The sequence below is a fragment of the Macrosteles quadrilineatus genome, unplaced genomic scaffold (assembly GCF_028750875.1).
Source record: "Macrosteles quadrilineatus isolate MER2022 unplaced genomic scaffold, UCM_ALF_1.0 Scaffold_2__2_contigs__length_208266976, whole genome shotgun sequence".
Lineage (NCBI taxonomy): Eukaryota > Metazoa > Arthropoda > Insecta > Hemiptera > Cicadellidae > Macrosteles > Macrosteles quadrilineatus.
This window is the reverse complement of record NW_026542595.1, coordinates 168,373,792-168,397,221: the sequence shown is the minus strand read 5'-3', so window position 1 is coordinate 168,397,221 and position 23,430 is coordinate 168,373,792. Positions and strand designations below refer to the sequence as shown.

Here is a 23,430-nt window from a genome sequence, read left to right as displayed (position 1 = left end):
AACAATAATCAGGGTGTAATAAGAGTCGTAAACGGAAGTAAAAAAAAGAAAATAAAACCCTAGAATTGTGGGAACCCGACTGGCTGAATAATACTGGAAGGAGAAGTAATAGGTGACAAAAATAATAGTATTATTTTACCTAATACCGAAAAACTAAGGACCGATCCTGACTATTACTGCAAAGTAAAAATATTGCCCATCTCCAATACAAAACAGAAAACAAAAGCAAATAATTTTGGTCTTGTACTAAATCCACTGTGCAGGAGAGGTCACTTGGAGGAGAGTTTAGGTAATTTCTTCATTTAATCTTATTTTACAAAAAGGAGATAGAAAACGAACCATCACTGTTAAATATCCTCAAAGGATTTGATCTAAACATAACTGGCTTGGATGATCCATAAAGTATGTATTACGCAATTACTGCCTTAAGAGGTTGATAAACTAAACACAAAAGAATTGTGTAATCAGTCTTTAATTGTACAAACCATTAACAACACACATAATGCAACATATTCTTAAAAAACTAAAAGTTCTTTTTGTTCATAAAATGCATCTAAAACTAACAAATAAGACATCTTTTAACAACTTACAAAACTAAACACAAGCTAGATTAGGAGTGTGAAGTCATAAATAAATCAGTGTTTAAAGTGAAGATACTCAACATACCAAGAGAGTCATCTTTAGAACTTTACTCAACTAACAAAAATTACATACCGTAATTTTTTTTTTAATTCAAGTAATTTATGCTGATAACTCAAAAATCAGTTTTTGAAAGTTACGTAAATCGAGAACAAACTAAAAAAAAGTTTACTAGGCCTAATTATTTTAGCTCTTATTGTGTTTAGAGATCCGAGCTATTAGATGCATATTCAATGGGGCCACCAATAAATTAATAAACAGTACAGTGGCCAGTCAGTCAAATGGTTCTAGCAGTAAAACATATTTAAACATTTTAGTCGTGGTACACAAAACCCATACATTCCTTGCTCAATATGGTTAACCTTCAAGTCCCAAAAAATTAGGTTTTTGAAGTTAAAATTCCCAACATTTGCATTTTTGGTCTTATTTAATCTGACTAAAACGTCACCTTGCGCTTATATCTATTGAATAAATGTACATTCCAGGCATGGAAAATACTGATGTAGGCCTAATAAATAAACTATTCTAGGGTATTTTTAAAACGGGAAAGAAATATTGACTAATACATCACTAAATATCTATTTTTCATACAAAAACTTAACTTTTGGGTCATTTAGCTTTAGCTTTAATTTCAATACATAATATGGATAGCTATTTTAAACAAACTGTGAGAAACATTATGAAATCAATTCACTTTGGCAGATAAAATCAATACTTAAAAAAAATCACTAGACTTTAACCTTAGTCAATGCTTTAACTTTGACTGTACGAGTAACTGAGAAGCAAATAGTAGATGGTACTAATGTGACAAGCCAAATACCGTACACTACCATTCTTTTTAAAAGCCAGCCAAGGTTTTTAAGTAATTACAAACAAAGCAGTGCTTGGCATAGAAACTAAAAAAAAATTATAGTACAGTACTATATTACAAATACTTACATTCTGTTTCCAGAACGTTAAATGCAACAAACAAAATTATTTTACGACTCAATATCACAGCCTTTGTCATTTTTGACCGAGCTTTAAACAATTACATAATACTTGGGGACTCCTGTGTGTTACTCGACTCCTTTTGAGTATCACGGTTATTAGAGCCTGGAGATTGTTTAGCGGCCACTTTAAAGAACTTTAATAAGTTTCCTCGGCAAACTTTAGGTGAACTTTGTGATCTCCTCTTGGTAGTCACTTTCTCAGCCAGTTTGGGAGAAGGTGTCGCCTGCAGTTTAGACAGCCAGTTCTCCTTCTGTTTGCCTGCCGATGAGCAACACCGATGGTACGGAGAAGTGCCATCGATGACGTAGTTAGGCAGGTTTGAGGTAGGCGAGAGAATTTCAACTCCACTGCCTGAAAATAATTTTGTTAACACTTACAACTTCTAACAAATGGCAAGAATACACAATAAGATAAGTATTAGCATCATGCAGGGCCAACTAGGCCCATATAGGTAATAAATTCACAAATAAATGCACAATGATGACTGTGTTATGTGGCCAAGTCTGGCTGTTACCACACACGATCCGACCAGTGTTCTGACCACCGTTCCAACAGCGGAATCTTTGAGTAACTTCTGTTTTATTCGGTCAGCATCTGGTTGATTTCGGATGGTCATTTGAGTCCACAAAACCACTGAAGTGAACTGCCGGTACGCAGACCAAGTCTACACAATCCGACATGTCAGTTGTGTCGGCCAAGTCCGTCTGGAATTCTCAAAAGACCGCTGAATTGTCCGACTGTCTGCGGACCCGGGCCTGTTTTACCCATACACACTATCCGATGCGGTCTGATACAAAAATAGTTTTGTACAAGGAAAGGCTCTAAAGGATGTAACTTGTGGTATAAGGAGAATAACGGCTAGCTTACCTTGAAGAAATGTACCGTTTCTCTATGTTGGCTACCTACTTTTCTTCAAGGTAATCTAGCTGCTATCCTGTATACAGGGTGGCTGAAAAGTAACTTGCACCCCCCCCCCTTCACTTTTCAACCATTTGAGATATTTGAAATCGGTTTGCGGCAACCTTCTTAGATATGAGGGGCTACAATAATTATGGTCAATTTTGAAAAAATTTCCCTTAGGGGTAGTGGGGGTAGGGGGTAGCTCAAAATTTTCAAATGACAAGTATAGTCGAGTTTGGTATCATTTTACAGGTCTTGACGAAACATAAACATTGACATAAAGAAAACCAAAATCGGCTCACTAATAACAAAATGGCGCCCTAAAATGTGTCAAATCCAAATAACCGTGAGGGTGGCAGAAAAATTAACTTGCACCCTCTTTAACTTTTTAACTATTCGAGATATTTAAAATCGGCTTGCGGCAACTTGTTTGGATATGAAGGGCGACAATAATTATGGTCAGTTTTGAAAATCTTACCCTTAGGGGTAGTGGGTAGCTCAAAATTTTCAAACAGCAAGTATAGTCAAGTTTGGTATCATTTTGTAGGTCTTGAAAAAACATAACAATTAACATAAAGAAAATAGAAATCGGACCATTAATAACAAAATGCCAGCTAAAAATGATTGAGACAATTGTTATTTAAAGTAATTTTGAACTGCTATTTTGTTATTAATGGTCCGATTTCTATTTTCTTTATGTTAATTGTTATGTTTTGTCAAGACCTACAAAATGATACCAAACTCGACTATACTTGCTGTTTGAACATTTTGAGCTACCCTCTACTCCCGCTATCCCTAAGGGCAAAATTTTCAAAACTTACCATAATTATTGTCGCCCTTCATATCCAAACAAGTTGCCGCAAACCGATTTCAAATATCTCGAATAGTTAAAAAGTTAAAGAGGGTGCAAGTTAATTTTTTTGCCACCCTCATGGTTATTTGGATTTGAAACGTTTTAGGGCGCCATTTTATTATTAGTGAGCCGATTTTGGGTTTCTTTATGTCAAATGTTTATGTTTTGTCAAGACCTGTAAAATGATATCAAACTCGACTATACTTGTCATTTGAAAATGTTGAGCTACCCCCTACCCCCGCTACCCCTGAGGGCAAAATTTTCAAAATTGACCATAATTATTGTAGCCCCTCATATCTAAGAAGGTTGCCACAAACTGATTTCAAATATCTCAAATGGTTGAAAAGTTAAGGGGGGGTGCAAGTTACTTTTCAGCCACCCTGTGTATTCTATAATTCAAAATCCTGATACAAAAATAAGCAGACAAATAACAGACTGGCTGTTGCCAATGCTCTTTCAAACTATCCTAAATTACCATATTATGATACAATTCACCCAAGCTGTTGGAAAAGTAATTAACTAATAAAAGGAGTTAGAGCGATTGAGATGTACTACTGTATGTAGAATCACATATCGTATACATCACTCTGAAGTAAATATAAATATACACTAATAATGTGAGGACTAATAAAGTACACTTACAGTGGGATGAATCGTCCAAATCAAAAAGCCGGCGAGCTTTTCCCTCGGTCCTAGGTTGAGCAGCACCGGGTTTCTCATTACCTTCCCCTACTGGGGTAATAGGTGTAAGTTTCAATTTCTTCGTAGGATCTGCAATAAAAAGAAAATTTGTTTAAGTATAATAGCCTGAAACTTTTTTAATAAAAATTACTGAAAACACCTGGATGGATTAGTTGTTGAGACTTTTGGAGTACATGCTTGGGGCAAGCAACTCCTCCCCTACAACAGCAATTATGTGTAGCTACTAGCCAGGTATCTTATCTTATCTAACAGGGGCAGGCCGAGACTATACAGCATTTCATCCGAAAAATCAAATTATTGTGCACCCCAGACAATTGTTTCCTTGATAGACCTTACAAATTCAGGCATCCAATGAAAGCCTTTAGTTTCCCAATTAATCTCGGGAAGATGTCTACCTCCTACCACATTGCCAAGAGTTAACCTTCTAGCATCAGAGAGCTCATCACAATCAAAGAGCAGGTGATCGGTTGTCTCCTCTGACCTATCACAGTGCCTACAGATTGGTTCACTATCAAATAAGCCCATCGTATCGATAACTAATAACTATGGAAAAAAATTTGCATCAGTGCTTTTGTTGTTCTTTTTGTCATTAGTCATGACCCTGATAAAAACATGTTTAGAGCAAAATGTACCATGTCTGTAAAAGATTTGTCTTTCAGGAGAAATTCCATAATTTTTTCATAATTCCCTGACCTTAGCCTTGCTCATACTTTCAACCGTTTGCTTGACATAATAAAATTGGACATCCTACCACAGTAAAACCTCACTAACTCGATAATTTGTAGACCCAGAGTGGTTGAGTTATTGAAATTTTTAAACATTGACATTTTAATGGAATATTCAACAATTAAAACTAATGTTCAGAAAAAAATTGCTTAATTTGCATGTGCTCTGTCAGCTTTTCACTGTAAAGTTACATAGACTGTCAAGTTACCATCGAGTTAGTGGGGTTTTACTTTACTGTAATTTCATTAGCAAAACATAAAACAATTATACTTTGTAAACTGTAATACAACAAGTACAAAAACACTAAAGAACACTTACTGATAAAAGAATCGTCCATATTTTCAAGCCAGCAAGTCAATTCAGATTTCTTCTTAGTCCTAGGATGAGCGCGAATTACTGCAAGTTCTTCTTCTATTGATGAAAGGGGTCCAGTCAGACCTTCAGGATCTGCAGCAAACGGTAACATTTAATTTATTAATGAAAAAATCCTAAAACGTTCCAGCCAGCTTAGTTGTTGTCTTTTGAAACACATGCTTGAGGCAAGCTACTCCTCCCCGACAACAGCAATTAAATGTACCCACTAGCCAGGAAACCTAAGATTTACTTTTAAAAATTAAATAAACACCCGGCACTTAACAAACGGTATCAGAAAACTGACCATACTTTCTCTCATTTGCTTGACATTAAAAGAATTGGACACCCTTCTTTCTACTTGTATGAGCAAAAAATGTAAAAAGATATCCAGTACTAGGAAAAGAAAGGAGGTAACTAAACTATGGACCTTTTATGAGAAATCACAAATATTTCAATACGTTTAGAACCATACTATCTACAGCTTAAGGCTCGTCATTTTGTTCAGGTTCAATCAGAATCGTTAGACCAGCTTGTAACAATAAGATTTTTCCGGTTTTATATAAAATCTACATTTAAAATACCCCCGCCGCAGCAAACCTGCAGACTAAGCAAATTTCCATTTGCCTGATTGGATTTACACTCAAATGTCACCTTAAAAATATATACCAGTTTTAAAATAGAATTATTTTAACAATTAGCCTACTTAGGTTTGCTGCAACAGGGGGGGGGAAACAGTTATTTTTTTATGTTAATAGTTTAGGAAGAAATAATTTCATTTTCCAAATTTAATTTTGCACACAGGTCATCACACACCATTCTACACTCATCCTTCACTCATATTTGGGTTAAAATACGCACCTAGGTGGTGTCCCCATCTCAATGGTTGATAGTTGAGTTGTTGGTTAAGTTAATCAAAATATGTTCATAAACAAGCAATTACAAGAGTTTACTTACTCTCCATAAAAATAACATGGGAATTTTACATTTTAATTTTTTATTCTTATTTTCTCTGTAACCATTAGGCACATAATAACGCTTCACTATACTATTTTTGGGTCCGCGGAATTGGCTAACTCTGGAACTCGCTAACCCCATGTTTAATGCCCTATCTTCAAATTTGGTCGATGAGAGGAACTCACTAACTTGTTCGGTTTCGGAATTGGCTAACTCCGGAACTCGCTAACTCCCAATCAGAAGCCTCGTGGGCCGTCCAATGGGAGCCAAGCACGAATATTTTTGGCCAGTGTTGCCGAAAGTGTAGTACCTATATCGTATCGGTACCATAATGTCGTATTCTACGATTAATTAGGAGTAAGAGCAACGTAGTCGATAAATAAATATACTTGGAAGTATGTTTAACATTATTCTTATGATTATTAGGTTGGAAAATGCGTTAGACTAACCAACACACAAGTAAACTTTACATCCCATTGTAAACTTTGAAGCTCGTTTTTCGTGTCTAGTTCATGTCCGGTGACACTGATCGCTAGTGTCGACAAAATTGTGTTTCCATTATTTGATAGTTAACTTAATGGTTTGTTCTTTACTGTTTGGTTATATAACTAGGGGACGTGTTATTAGTTGTGATTAGAATGTTTTATTTGGTTAAACAAAGTTTTTAATGACTGAAAACAGGAAACAATTGTAAACAAAACACGACCTCTTAAGACAGTGCACCGGACAGAACTAACAATAAAACTGTCTTCAGCTGATCTATAAGGATGAGAAATCATACTAATATTATAAATGTGAAAGTTTGTGTTTGTGTGTTTTTTTGTTTTTTGTTTGTTTGAAGTTCAATCACGCTTTAACTACTGGACGGATTGGGCTGAAATTTGGCATAATGATAGCTCACATTCCCGATTAACATATAAGCATATTCTTATCTCAAAAGTCCTTCCGGGCTCCGCCCCAGTGGCTCTATGGATCCCTATGTTAACCTTATGAGTATTCACATTTAAAAGGAATTAAAGAATTTAGTCAGCTGTTTCAACTAAACAAGTTGGTTCTATGATATGCAATAGCATTAAAACGTTAAGGTTTACCAACAGGGTACAACACGATTAGGTCATTTTTTGTTTGAATGTTTGACAATAGCTAACTGAACTAAGCAGCAACAAAAGCTGTGATACGCAATGAGAACTATCAAAGTAGGATTGTTTACAGTTTTTTTAGGCCTATATGCCCATTTAATGAATCATTTGTGATATTGTGCAAAGGTTTGATAATTTGTTTTCTATTGTTTAGGTGCAGTAGTAGAGCATTATGGCTATAGTAAATGTGTTATACTAAAGCATACCGTAAACTTCAAGAACCAAATTTTATCAAACTGTGTCGTCCCCCATTGCAAACACAAAGCTTGAGTATGACTGCAATAAACATTTTACTCTTATATGCCAACCCCGTACGAAGGACGGGTACTCTGCTAGTGTACTAATATAAGGGAGTATGTGTTATATGTGGGTTTCTTACTTAAATATTAGCTTTTTGGTATGCAAAAAGATAAAAATGCACATTTACATTGTAATTTTGATCTATTACATGTTAGGAAATATCTATTTTCGTAGTCCGCCACTTGTTTCTTTTATTCGAATAAATACCATTTTGTGAACTTCTGCAAATAAAATTATTGAGTTCGCATTTTATATACTGGGCTTGTAACCTTGAATCATAAATTATAATAAAATTTACACGTTAAACGTCATTACAGAATTACATTGTAGTGGTAATGTATTTTTAAATAGAGCTATTGAATTTAAATAAATAGGCTATTTATCAATACATTATAAAGTGGTAGGCTTAAAATGTATTCATGGATTGCATTAAAAATGAGTCTATGCATAAATACAACTTGCAAATTTCTTTATCATATGCTATTATCGTGTAGAACCTGGGTTATCCTCTTAATTTTGTTGAATTAATATTAATTTTACGTCTTTCAGTAGGCCTATTTTTCAAAAGTCTAGAGTTTTTCTCCAGGCTGGTTCAAAATGGACCCAGGCGTTCTTGTTTGTTACAATTCTTATGAATGGTGGCCATAGCTAAAATTACTTGATCTTATCCAAAAACAAAGCTGTCTATTGTGTAGCTCAGTACCGGTGAACGGTGAGCCGAGCAATGGCTTGGTATCGTTTATATAGTTTGTGAAAGCAATATAAAGGAAACCCAACACTCAAATCAGGAAAATCAGTCAATTCGTTTATTAACAATCGTGAATTAAAATAACCCTGTCACGTTTTATTATATGAATATTATATATTCTCCTATTTTTTACTAGTAGGTGTACAATCTAAAACGGGTTTAAAACATGTAACATTATTGCTAAAAATTCAACACATTTTAGAATTAGGCAACTATTTACTACTAGGCCTACAATGCTTTGGTTCAAACTATTAGGCCTAGATAAAAACTTAGTCTATGTCATCATATTTGTACACGTAAGTTGGACGGTTCAACGACGAACATTTGATTTTAAATCTATGAATTAGTTATGAAAGTTACGATAGTTGATGACTGTATTAATTAATGTTTTTTGTTTATTACGACATTACGATTAAATCTGTTTTCCGTGTTTGAGAACTTGCTTGTATTTTAGCTTAATTTCGTAGGGGTCTAATTATTTAGTACCAATTAAACTGAATTTTCAATATTTTTCATATTCTATTATTTTATTTTGTACTGATGGCATTTATTTTTAAGATCGAAATCATAAACATTTAACTAGCCATTGTACAGTTAAATAAATAAACACTTTTTCATGATTTTTCAATTGTCTTTGAATTACTTTGGGCTAGTTATCTGTTAAAAAAGGAATTGATAACAAAAAACAATAACATTTACTGTATCTCCATTGACACTGACATTTTGAAATACGGCAGTGTACGATTATTTTGTCGAACAAGGTTGGCAACGCTCCGTGCAGTGGGCGCGGCCGGGTTAGCGACTTCCAGAGTTAGCGAATTCCGCCGCGAGACAAAATCAAGTTAGCGGGTTCCGGAGTTAGCCAATTCCTGACTGAGACGGTTAGCCAGTTCCAGAGTTAGCCAGTTCCAGAGTTAGCCAGTTCCGACACACAACCGAGTTAGCGAGTTCCTGAGTTAGCCAATTCCTACGTCTCTAACCTCTTAAAAAGAAGGTACTTTCGGTGAAAAGAACAAATTGCAGCAACGTTACATCTTCCTCCTAAAAAGGCTTTACAGTAATAACTATCTGTCTCTACTTGTAGCTAGAACGTGTTATCAATGTCCGCCGATGACAAATGGCAACTGAGTACCCTTCTAGAACCGATTACTCCCTTTTAGAATAACCTTTGGAATTGCAGGCGAAGTTTTAACTTCTTGTATATTCAGTCAATCACGGCGACTATTTCCATTTGATTTTTTTTTAAACTTTGCCGATTTACTGTGCACTACTGTTGCGTGTAGTCGTATGGAATTTGTAATCAGTTACAGAGTTATTGTTCACTATTAGTGAGTGTGTATTATGCTTATTAATCTATTTCATGTACTGTATGATTATTTTTTAGGAAATCTAGTTAAGCTTTTTTATCTAGTTTTCCACATTAAATAATAATCGTATACAATAAATATTATAAGAAGACTGGGAAGGAGTGAAAATGACACCAAAGACAGAGACATCTGGAGGCAGTGTGTGGGCGAGGCCAAGTACCTCTTAGGGTACCAGTGGCCACTCCAGTAAGTAAGTAAGTAATCTCTACAAAATGGTAAGAAAGAAATTGCAAAAGTTATGTTTTTTGGGTCAAAAATAGGAAAAACCAATTTTTACCCCATAAACCCCCATTCCCATTGTCCGATCATGCTGGTTCGCGAACTCGTTTAAATAAATGTAGGTGTACACGTTTATACCAAATTATATCAAAATTGGTTCATTTTTGCTCGAGTTATCGTGCTAACGGACACATATATATATGTATTATGTATGAATTTAAACGTATGGTGTTTTTGGCCTCTAAAGACCTCAAAGTGCCCCATGAGACCTACGGATAGATTATTTCGCTAAAAATGAATAAAAAGGCTTGGAGACCATGGGTTAGTGCCCAGAAATGAAATTTCTTGTATGCAAAAATAGCCCTTACTTAGAAAACTGTCCTAATAATACTAATACTTATCAACTGAGGTATAAAATCACACTAAGAGCACTTACACCTGCGACATTCATCCGGATCATAATTCCAACGATATACCTCTTTCGTCCATTGTTCAGCAGTCCCTCTGAGCCTCTTGGTAAAATCTGCAGAAATAGTAACATTTAGCCTACAAAATCACCAAACTGCTATTCGCAAGTGCTTTAAATGTTTTTTTTTCTCCTTTTATTTAGGCGCTAATTTTTTCAGATGGAATTTGACTTTAAAACTTTAAACTTTAACTTTAAGCTGCCATTTTGATAATTTAAATCTGACCAAAATTTTTGCTTTGATACCTTAACATCCTATATAAATTTTTGTAAAAACTGATTAAGATTTTAAAAGGAAAAATAAAATTCCTTTAAAACAAACAGCATAGTTTTGTGTGCAAATACAAAATGGCTTAACCAACCCATAAGCCCAAATAATAAATGTTTATTAATTTTATTTATTTCACAATGGCTTGAATTGGGTGGGAATGGATACAATATATTAAGTACTAGCTGTTGTACCCGTGCTTTGCAACGCGGGAAGAGGACACAAAATAGAAACATTTTAATCTTTACATTTGTTGCATATAATAGTTACAAATCCGCCAACGCTTTTAGAAACAAAATTCTACTTTTATGGCCTTAATATAAACGTTTAAGTTATGACTTATAAATCTGGTAAGTAGTGGATACCACCATTTTGGTTTTGATTAATTTTAAATCTTGTGTAGGCTGATATGAGAAAAACTGACCAAATCTTCGAACAAAACTTTGACATACATGATTTACCTTCATCTCCCTTAATTACATATCTTTTAATTTATTATTGACATTTTAAATTTCAATTTTGAAGTAGCAAAAATACTAATTATTAAATTTAAATGATTTTTTTTTTAATTTCACTCTTCTTTATATTAAATCACAAATCCTTCCATCTTCAGTTTCTTCACTCACAATAAATCATTAGCAAAACTAAGTCAGCAGTTATAAACTAAATATTGCTGTGCCTTATCTATACAATCTTTTGAAATATTAAAGAAACTATATCTATAGGTAGGTACGGTACTATAAAAAATTTCAAACAAATAATTTAGCATTAAAGACAGCAGACAAAACTTATATGATTATCAAAGCATCAAGGACTAAAAAATGTAATAGCAAATACAGAACATGTTTCATTGCATCTCTGCTTCTACTCTACAAAAATATAAACGAACAACTTAATATACAAACCAGTTCTTTTAATCAGTTCCATGTACATTGCCTTTACATTTTCACACTTACCATTAAGTAAACATAGTAACAGATATTTCATTGATTTTAGAAACAAAAGACCACTGTGTACTGCTTAGTTTTATGATATTTTCCTTGGTTTATTTTAATCAGTGGTGTGGCAAAACACAAATAATAAATGTAGCAAATAAAGTGAATGTGAACTGAAAGCTATGTTAAGATAAAATAAGAGTATTTTGTATTACAATTTGATAATTAAATATAGTTACACATATACAACAGATTTTAGAAAACAAAAATCAACGAGTTATTTATGATATTCTTTAGTTTAATTTAACCAAAACAGTAAGTTGGTTTAGCAAAACACAATAAGTTAATTTACCTAAATATACATATGAAAAACAATGTGATGTGCAAGTTAATCTAACACATGTTAAGCAGTTAGAATTTATTGATTTAAAGTTGCCTCCAAATTCATACAAAACATCTATACATTGTAATTTTCATACTGTTTCCATGATAACTTATCAATAAGATTATTTTCATAAATTATTAAGGAAATTGACAGGAAAGCAGGCTTACCTTTAAATAAGTCCATAGAGACACATAACACATCACAAAATTAAAAGTAGAAATTTTCGTGGTCACTGACCACTTTTTCAACCACTGGAGATTGGAGAAATGGCAATGGCAGTTGCAATTTGAATCTATTGCACCTTGTCAGGGTTGCCAACACAGATGAAGAGACTAAAAATTGTTTTTACTGTTGCATATGTATGAATGTGTTCACTTATTATGAATAATCCACTATATTTACACTGTTCTATATTTACACATATGTACACACACATATTAACATTTTTTATATACACTAGCCTGCTATGGAAGGTGAGGAATGGGGTTTATCTTAGATTAAGGTTTGGTGGGTTTCTAGAATGGGTGAACCATTGGTAGCTTAGTTCCCATCTTCTCAGTTCTGAGGGGTTGCAGTTTGGAGGCAGTTGTTTTATTATTTTTGAAGAGTAGCAGCTATTAAAATCAGATTTTGAGTGGGATGAGGCATGGTTGACTACTGGTTTCATAAATTAGACGCTTTAAAAATCCAAAGCAGAGCCGGAGTTGATACAGCAAGGGTTATAGAATCTTTTTTTTTCTATAATCATTGACATAGTTTTAGAATAAATAATCCATGATATAAGGTTAGATTAAAATAAACCTACCTCATAGTCATGGAAAATATTATATTTAATTTCTTTGTATCAGCTGTCTGAAATTGTGAAATATGCAGTTTAGCAGTTCTTCTTGTTTACATTTAAATGTCAAAGCAAATGTAAACAAACATTGTAAGTGTTCTCATCGCAGCCATGGAGACCAATCAATATTTACTTTTAAAATGTTCACCTCAGAACTTTTAAAGCCAAAGGGGCAAAGCCTACGGTCAGTATCGAAATGTGAATAATTCTATAATGGTCCTTGGTATGGTAGCTATATTTTTGTAAAATTTAAGCCCAGTTGGTTCAGTAGTTTTTGCACCTATTAGTAACACACATACAGACACCATTAGATTTTTATATAATAGTATAGATATAGATATAGATATAGATATAGATAATAGTATAGATATAGATAATCAAGATGGCTACAAAGAAATAGTACAATTATATCATTTACAAGGGTGGCAGCAACAACAACAACAACAGAGTACAAAGAATAATAATAACTGCAGAAAATACTCTATTCACTGGAGAGTATAGTTTAGTTTCCCATTTTATTTGTACCGGAACCAGTAAAGGTTTTTGACCAAAAACCTAACTGGAACCAAACCGTTAAAAAATGGAACCCTATTAGTACATACATCCCCATTAGTTTAAGAAGATGGATATTAATTTTGTTTGTCACATTTTAGTTGGCAATGTTTGGACAAGTTTTATTCCGAAACTATCTTTTGCTTGGACCTTGTCCCTGCTAGTTTATGTTGAACTAGTATTTCTATACTCACGTGGGCGTCTACGCCATGACGGTCGCGAAAGTCGTGAAGTTCTGTAAATTTGCTTGACCTCGCCTTTCAGTTGCATTTTTTCTAAGTTGAAATCTTTTTGGTACTGCACCCGACCACTGAATTCGCTCAGGTCGAGTTTGTCGTTGGGTGGGTACACCTGCCACACTTTATGGCAAGAGTCGTCTGCACAAGTCACTATCTGTCACACCATCATTACAACATTAGACTAACAAAGAGCTCAAGAACACACACAAACACACAATGTTTTATCACCTGGGGGACTTTTTAAAATGTTGTCATAGAGAGATTAGTTTGATCACACCAATGATCAAAGTATTGAAAGAGAAATATCACAATTTGATTCAATCACACCTTACTTACTTACTCCCATGGCCATTTGTACCCCAAGTGGTACTTGGCCTCACCAACACACTGTCTCCACGTCGCCCTGTCTCTTGTGGTATCTTCATTGACTTCAATCCTGGCCATATCTTTCTTTACTTCATCCGTCCAGTGTTCCCTCGGTTTATTAACTATCACACCTTGTGAGAATTAATTCAACTATATTGAATTTGAATGAACATTTTGCTACAGCTGGTCGATATTGATAATATGTCTTATTTCGGTATCCCAAAGGCAATGGTACAACAGAAAACAAGTGTCTTAGCATAAGGCAAAGTATGGTGGGTACGAGTAAGTTTATTGTGTGAGTCATTTTGTGGAGATGCTTTTCAAACATTTCATAAACTTTCAAAAAGGTTATATGTAATATTCTAAGCAGATATCTTGAAAATAATTTTACCTTTCATAATTACCAAATTTGGCTCCGGAAAAAAACATAAACACTAAAACAGCTCTTTAAAATTTGGTTAATAAAACCCTGTCTGCATTCGATGAATCACAGAATGCAGCTGGTCTGTTCTGTGATTTGTCTAAGGCAACACTTATGCATGAGGGCGATAGCGGTCTCGCTCCCTCTGTGAAAATTCTGCAAAATTGTGCAAGAAATAGCGGTAGTGGTTGGGCAACGGCAAAGGGAGTGGGGGACACAGTCTTGCCAACACTAACTCTGCCAAATAATGACAGTACTGGTCTAGCATACGAGTGCAATGGATCTCATTATTATTTGTAGCGCTTATTTAATAATTAAAAAGCAAAAAGTCTTTGAAGTTTGGGCAAAACCATTCTAGCCATTGCTGCTTCTATAAATCTCTGTTTTTAAAATCATCGCTATGATTGTCCCAAATACACGGCCTTTGTCCCATTTCATCAATGAACTATTCAGTTGGAAAGTGTTGCTCGTCTTCCGCAGACTCCCATCACTTCAATTCCCGAAGACAATGCACGTGCGCATAGGTAGGTTGGCCATTCTAGTCTCTTTTGACTCCATCGTGTTGAAACACACTCGCGCTACAAAACCGCTCCCGCTCTTTGTGCACAAACAGTCTCAATTAACTCAATGGTGTTGAAAACCGCTCCCGCCCTTTGTGCGAAATTGGGGCCCAAAGCATTTGACTGTGTAAATCAAGATCTACAAATTCAGAAACTAAGTAAAATTGAACTCACAGGTAATATTCTTCATTGGTTTGGATCATATTATTTGGTAAACCGCAGACAAAGAGGGGATTTGAATTGTTCCCTAAAAAACGTTAAAAATACCAATGACGTAAATAAAAACACAATAAAATACCAAAAGTGACATGTGTTTACCCTGATGTCTCCGGTTTTATTGTCTGCCCAATCAACGCATGTGACCTCTGCATAGTGTCCTACGAGGGTTGCCAGAGGTTGGCTCGAATGCTGCACATTCCATATGTACGCCTTCGAGTCTGCTGAGCCAGACAACAAGTACTGACCATCCCCGCTCAGGCAGCTCTTGGTGTAGAAAGTCTGGTTAGTGTGGCCATAGTATTGAGCGACTGCAACAATACAATACTCTCATTCTCTGAAACTCAAAAGCACAGTTTAACCTCAATCAACCATCTATTTTATCATAACCTCCTTCACCATGCATATATTAGAATTAATTTCCTTAACTACTTAACTGAAAATGCTTTACTAGTTATTGTGATGAATAATGATGTCTTTCAGGCTCAGCATCATTCGTTTATAATTCCGGCGATGATATTTGCACACAATGATTATTTCTCGCGATCGTGGCAATAACTGTGATACGGTAACAAACCGAAACCATCTCCATTGATTATCACACCACCAGCGATTACTTTTTGCGAATGTGGCGACACCTGTGTTATCACTTTGCGACTTCGGTGAAATCTATGATAATTTCTCGTGATCGTGGCAACTTAGACTAAATTTGTGGCAACGTCTGTAGTTCATTTGCCTATTTTCGATGACACACAACGAGCAAAACCTGTGATTTCAGGCTGATCTTTTGGGGAATTAAAAATTTTTAAATCTCAGTTCATTGCAAAAATTTACAGATCTTTTTTCAGTCATCAACATTGAGAAACAATTCCGTTTCCAGGTTGGCTGAACACAGTTATGGTTCAAAATATAGTACTTAATAGGGGTTTTTTTGGGCGGGGTAAAGTAACCCCCAGCTACTTCAACATGCTTATCTTTGGTAGCACCCCTCTGTACAATCCGACAGCCCTAGGCAATTGGCAAAGTCTAACAGCTGTGAGACGCCTAGTCCTCTAATCTTCTCAGGCTTGATTTGCAGCCTTCCTAGATACTTCAACCTTTTTTGGACCAGAGCCAGACAGTCTAGCCTCAGGTATTTGGAGAATTCCACCTCATTTACATTGGTAGGCTATATCTGTGTTCTTAGGCATTGCACTTACTTGGTAGGTTATTGTAGCCAGCGATATTGTAGCAGTAGATGTTGTTGTCCATGCAGTTAGCGTAGAGCCTGACACCACCAGGATCCACACTTAGGCTGGTGAAGGCAGTCTTGCCCGAGTCTCCGGGATGTGACAGACTAGCACAGGGCTGCGGCACTCTCTTGTACACGGAGTAGCACTTGCGAGTGTCCCACACCTTGATCACACTGAAACATAACACTGCTGTAAGTCAAGGGCCCACGAGACCTAACGACCTGACAGAGTAGAGTCAAACACCAGTTGATGTGAGCTACGCGACGACCAAAAATGCTGTCAACCGACTTCCGAAAACCCAATTCAACAACCCTTAAACAAATATTCACACCCTACTTACAATTATGGTGAATTCCTCATTATTATCTCGGATCATTCATTTTCACTAATGAATAGTCTTATTCAAATACGAAAAGCGTAAACTGTATTGAATTTTAAAGATTCAATTTCTTGTCGATGAGGCTTTGCTTATTTTTCTCTCATCACAGTCACTTTAGCTGGCAATCTTATGTTTTTTTATTCACCTTTCACTATCAAAATCAGGCCTCATGAATGTATTCTTTGAGGTATGAAACACTAGTGTTATGTAGAAAATGCTAGGTGAAAAATGAGATAAACCTCATTTATTGAAAATAAAACAAACTATCATCAACCTATCTAAAGAACTCAGTTTTCAGAGGTTTAAAATGTTTCGTTACAAAATATAACTTTCCCAATATGACTTTGGTTCATTTCTTCGGAAGATTTACAAACGGCCAACCTCTTTGTGATTAAAGTCTTTAGTTAACTGGCAAAAAAATGATTAGGCCTAATCTTATAAGGGGGATTTCAATTTTAGGCAAAACTGTTTAACACCAAGATCAATTCTGGGCATATTTCACATTTTTACTAACTTAGAAATCTCTAAGGGTTTTATTTACTTATCTGGATTAGTTTATCGCTAAACTGCCTTATTTGAGGTTAGATACACTGACCACGATAATTACTAGTTACTTACCCGTCTCCAGCTGAACACGATATCAGATGGTTTTCATCCTGGAACACCAACCCCGTAATACTATCGGCTCTTGATGGTTCACGCCTTCTGGTTTTCTTGCCTGAAGATCCTGTAACGATAATTGGTAATGAGAAAAAAATCAGCCATTTCACACTATACAAAGTTTAGAGTAGATAACTGACAAATCTAAATATATAAAAGGCAAAGCCCTCACTGACTCACTCATCACTAATTCTCCCATTTCCCATTTACCTAGGAGGCTGAAATTCGGTACACTGATTCTTTGGGCATTAAATAGGAAAACTAAGTAGTTTTTATTCTGATTGGGCTTTCGGGCTCCGCCCCAGTGGCTCTGGAATTTCCCATGTTAACCTTATGATTTTTCATATTTAAAAGGAATTAATGAATCTTAACAGTTGTTTCAATTAAACAAGTTGGTTCTGTTCTATGATGTTCAATAGCATTAAATTTACAAGGTTTACCAACAGGGTGCAGCACTATTATTATTTTTTTAATTTATGACAACAGCTAATTTGCAACCAAAAGGTGAATGAGCGTAGCGAACGAACTTCAACCTGGAGGCGAGTTAGCGTAGCGAACGAGCTAACCTGAAGGCAAGTGAGCGCAGCGAACGAGCTCCAACCTGAACGACCAGGACGTGATTGAGCCATGCAAACGAGCTCACTTATGAAGTTAAACGGGGCAAAGCCCGCGAGTACAGCTAGTGAGTTATATTTTCCTATCCACCAGTGTTTAGTGTAGGCTACAGCTCAACATAGCTAACATAGTAGATATAGGCCTAGTTAGTAATTACATCAAATTATCTTCCTACCAAAGCTTGGTTGATGGCATTTGCCAACCTTTTTAATTAGTTCCTTCAATACATACCAGGTGGACAATGAGCATTGGAGATGACGTTGTCAGGCCTGATTGTCAGCGTGTTCTGCTGGGAACACCGATAATCCCACATAATGACCATTCCATCCCTCGCACCAGTGGCAAACACATCTAGGACAATTTTTAATTCAGTTAAATGTTAAATGTATTAATGTATTGTTTGTTAAATGTATAAACTTTGTTAAATGTATTAGCTTTGAGCAACGACTCTTGGTAAAAACACACCTTTAATGAAGGTTCAGTTGGAAAACTTAACATTTTACTAGCTTATTCTTCTAGAAAGCAATAACTAAAATTTTTATGCAATGAACAAGCCTTTAAAGCTGTTTACCTTATGAATCATTTTCAAAGCTGCTCCAAACAAGGTTCCGCTGCGGTCCATTTTAGGACCTCCACTTTTTTCATTGTGTATGAAATGTATGACAATGATCTACAATACAATGTCCAAGATGGGTTTTTAATTGAAGAGCTTGGTATAATATCCAACTGTAAGGCTAATAAACTGTTGTTTCATTATTAAAACTCAAAATCTGGAAATGACTTGTTAACTCTAAAGGCCCGTTTTGCCAAAAGCGTCTGCTGCGTCTGACGCTCAGCGATGATCGATCGCTAGAGCGATAATCGCTCAGCGTCTATCGCTCGAGCCTATTTTGCCAGAAGCGTCCGTTCCTTGCGATTATTTGATGGTTTACAGTGAGTGGTTTACTTTGGTGGCGAAAGGAGTGATTCTGAAAATGAGCTGTAAAAAGCAAATAGTAAAGTATTTGTTAGCTGAGGAATTTGACGATGAAGAGATATTAGAAATGTTGTGAAAACCTAGGGAAGGAGTGCGCACTATGTTTTTAAAGAGACCTGAAGAGGGATAATTTAAATTTTAATTGAAAATCACCTCCACTCTAATGAGACCAAGTTTTTCTAGTATCATCTAGATTTCAGTTTTTTATCTTCCTTACTATTGAATCTCCACTTTGGTTGTGACATGTCACTAAACTTGAAAACACAACCTATTTAAGGAAACAAAAGTTAAGTCAACAACTAAACACGTGCTTATTCCAGTAATAATCGCTAGCGTCTGCGTCTCCGTCTGCTCCAGGAGCAGTGGTCCGCGTCAGACGCTAGTGTCTCAGTTACAGACGCTGGTGGCTGTAGCGATAGACGCTTTTGGCAAAATAGACTAACCTAAAACAATGCAAAGCAGCGGGCAGGGATAGACGCACGAGACGCTTCTGGCAAAACGGGCCTTAAGAGTGCCTTACCTCCTGTTAAATTAAATTATTAGGTGATACAAGTTAGAGCAACTTGAAAAGGATTTCTCTAATTTATTTGATTGCTTCAAACATCTCGTTAGGGCCTATAGGCTGAATATATATATTTTTAGAAAATTAAATTAATTTTTTTTTTATTTTTGTAAAAAAAGTTTACTTTAGTTTTGATAACTGTCATCTAACTTACTTATAGTGTCATCCTCTGGGCCATTTCTTTTTTTTTATAGTAAGTTTATTTATTTATTCTCAACGGACATCTCCATTTTACAGCCATACAAATCAAAACAATATAACTCAGGATGGCTTATACCGTAATATAACAAACACAACCGAAAACAGTATGAAAGAATTAAATAGTTCATTGTAAATAAAGAAATTTAACTTACTACTAACAGTCTAATGCAAAAAGGAACAAAAACAGAGTGAGTTTACATAATACTGAAAGTGGAAGACTAGAATACATAGTTGATAATTGATAATAGCAAATTTTGTGCTTTATAGACTAGAAAAAAATTTTTACAATATAATAACGATCTAATAACAACAACAATAACATTGACAAAAATACCAGCAAAACAAAAACCAACAAAACAACCAAAGGGAGGCCTATACTAATAAAATTTGAAACAACAACAACAAACCCACAAGCTAACCTCCTTGTGCCATTTGTTTGTCCTTGTTTGTCCTACAAACGAGAGCCATTAGACTGATAAGTAATGTCCCACCATGGTTCTATATTAACAGGTTTAGACTGGTGTAGTATCAACATTATGAACCACAAATAAACCTAAGTTTATTAGAAACTTACTTATATCGGTTGGATGGAATGAGGCGACCTTAACACTGCGACTGTGGCCCTCAAAAACACTGAGAGGATCAAGATTGTTTCTAGAGACGTCCCACATGATGGCCGTGTGGTCGCCAGACACTGACACAAGGCGGAGACTGTGCGGTGACCATGCCAGGTCAAAGATGGCGTTCAAATGGCCTTGGGTCTCTGTACAGGTATGCAAAAGTAAATGTCGTACTTTTTAATACAGAAGTTCTAGGTTCCTACTGAGAATTAACCATCATAATATGGTTAAGAAACATTGTTTATCTTAAAATATTGTAGAGCATGTTTTTTATCAAAGGAAATTAATTAATTTTTAAATACTTTTTTGGGCAAAACAAGAGACCACGTATTGAATATTTACTACTTAAGTTCAAGAATACTAAAATTATATCGGTAATCAAATATTTCATCTAGGGTATAACTTCATTAAATCCTAAGTTCAGGCAGGATATACACACTTCTAAGGAAATGTAATACAATTAAGACTTAATCCAATAACTCATAGCCAATACAATTCCTATATAACTCTTTAAAATATAACAGTAAAGTAAAGACTATTGAACCACTAAAGCAAGTAACTAAATAAATAAATTACTCTACATTACTTACTTGTAACCATGTTATCTAATTTACAAGGATTAGATAATGATGTATCCTGAATAACAATAGCCCCTTCTTCGTTTGCAAGAGCTAATAGATTCTCATAGCCATAAACTTTACAAAAACGACAGGCAAAAACAGGAGGCTCAGAACCAATTTCCTGTGAAGCTGTTATTGTTCTATATTCATCCTTGTTTAAAGATCCCAGCATCCTAATAGCCACATCATAATTATTATCAGCTTCTGAAAACAAAATAACTTATGGTTTTAAGGTCGGTATAAAAAGAAGAGGGGTCTTGTTACATATCTAAAGATCTAGGCTGGTTTAACTGCAGTGGAAAGTGGCCTGGTAACCATGGCCTTTCCTAAAATTTCCTCGATTTTTTTGCCTGTGAAGTAATAAAAGGAGAGACTAAGTTAGGCCTATCTATTTGGACTTAATAGGTAAACTTACAGTACTGGTAGCTACTTTCACGGTCTTCAAATCCTAGAACCTAACAAGTTGAGAAACAATGAACCAAAGTATAAAAATGTTATAAAACTGTGTTTATATAGTTAGCTGCTTGTGTAAAACTTTTTAAATCTTTTTACAAAATTTGAAAAATAAAATGTTGTTATTTTGAAAAATAGTAGGTAGCCTATATTGTGACGTTATTAGTCCTGAATATAGGCCCTAAGTGTTTACCATACGAGTCCAGTACACACATTTTGGACGAGTTACGTACGACAGTTTACGCCATACTACTAAATCTACAAATCCTTATATATTTCCACCAAATAAAGGACTAAAAATCACTATTAAGTTAGAGGTTATGTTTTTGTTTAACCATTCATTGCTACCTAAATACAGTACAACCAGCTGATTGGTGTCCGGTAAAACTCATTACAGTACAGTAGTACGCAATGAAACCCCATTAGAATAAGCTGGCGGCAAACAGCTGTTTTCTGGACTAAATCCTTGCGTGGGAAGTTCGTCAAAATATTTATTTATTTATTCATTTGTATACGGCAAACACCATTTTAAATTTCACATTGCAATTATATACAGATGGCCAAAAAAAAGATGACGTAATAATACATGCGTGTGACCATTACAGCTATCTACTACCTACACTTAATTAACAAAACAAAGTTGAGAAAAAAAATAGGCTATATGATAAATATCACAGCAAGTGGCAATAAAGACTAGTTATATTGTAATATCGTAGCCTAACTTAGTGTGGTGTAAAATAAGTCTTGTGTAGGCTAGAACTTTTTAGGACAAATCTATTTTTTGTATGATGTAGGCCTAGATGTTTTTATTCCTTACATAAAACTGCATACGGTAACACATGGGGTACGGTAAGTCATTAAAGTTATTTTTATCTGGGTCATATTATAGGCCTATAGGATGTACGGGAAATCCAATAATTAGCCTAGATGTTTTGACGGAATTAACTTATGAGTGTTTGTAGGCCTACTTTATTTTACTATTTTCTACTATTTGAAACCTATTTCAAACTTGCCTAACATAACTAACCAAGAACTTGCTGTAGGCTAAGTTACCGTTTCAAAATTCCGTTTGATAACAGAAAAGGTAGGCCTACCTATTGGGAATTTGCTATCAAAAAAGATTTTTGAAATGTTAGGCCTACAGCAAGTTTGGTTAGATAACTTAGGTTAGTTTAGAACAGGGGTAGACTCTCGTATCTTTTGGCACCAACATCCCAAACTTAATGAAAATGTCGATCGATATAGCGATTATTCGATTTTTTATCGTTTGGTTAGTTAAGTTAGTTTGATTTTATTTCTAGGGCCTATCGTGTGAATTTGATGAGGGCAGGATCTACAGAGTTCTAGACATCTAGTAAAGTTATCCCTTCATTGATAACTTATTTCAGGAGGTTAACTTCCCACCAACATTAAAAATTCCAGACTGGGTATTGACTAAGTTTAGGATCCTTACACGGGCTTCAAAACGGGATCAAAGCTATACTCTTATGGGAATGACCTAACAGTTATTCAAAACTGATAATTTCTGAAATAATGATTTCTATTCTATTATACACAAACCTAGGTCCTAGGCTAAAAAATATGCTATTCAAACAAATGCAATACTCACTAAAACCAGACTGCCGGGCGTGCATGTTTCCCATTACGTTCATCCAAGGCGTATACACCTTGAAGTTCATCTTTATATATTTACAGTCTCTTTCAGAAAGAAGTAAGGGATAAATAATTATTGTAAACACAAAGGGAATTCACTTATGAATGTAACACTATTTTCATTGCAATGTCGACGACACCATGTTTGTTATACAATTACAATACTTTTCCCTCCAACTTTTGTCTTTTTGCGGGATCTGACCTTTGGAGTTAAAGCAGCCAGTTAGTTTTCTTTTCAGTCCAATAACTTTGATTAAAATAGTAACAGTAGTTGTAGTTGGATAAAACCATAACATAGTATGGAGCATTACTCGCTTAG

At 35.2% G+C, this 23,430-nt stretch overlaps 1 protein-coding gene across 1 annotated transcript; it reads right to left on the bottom strand.

Annotated features, from left to right (window-relative positions):
• Positions 1-453: 453 nt before the first annotated feature.
• LOC128988016 (protein lethal(2)denticleless) lies at positions 454-23,253 on the bottom strand. The gene is made up of 12 exons (XM_054409188.1): positions 23,068-23,253; positions 20,976-21,209; positions 20,340-20,528; positions 18,258-18,377; positions 17,370-17,478; positions 16,340-16,545; positions 15,243-15,451; positions 13,533-13,731; positions 10,331-10,417; positions 5,132-5,260; positions 4,028-4,156; positions 454-1,983 (listed from the first exon to the last, which is right to left on the bottom strand). Exons 1-12 carry the CDS (start codon positions 23,135-23,137, stop codon positions 1,670-1,672), a joined length of 1,995 nt encoding a protein of 664 aa, XP_054265163.1. The 5' UTR covers positions 23,138-23,253; the 3' UTR covers positions 454-1,669.
• Between the last annotated feature and the right edge of the window lie 177 nt (positions 23,254-23,430).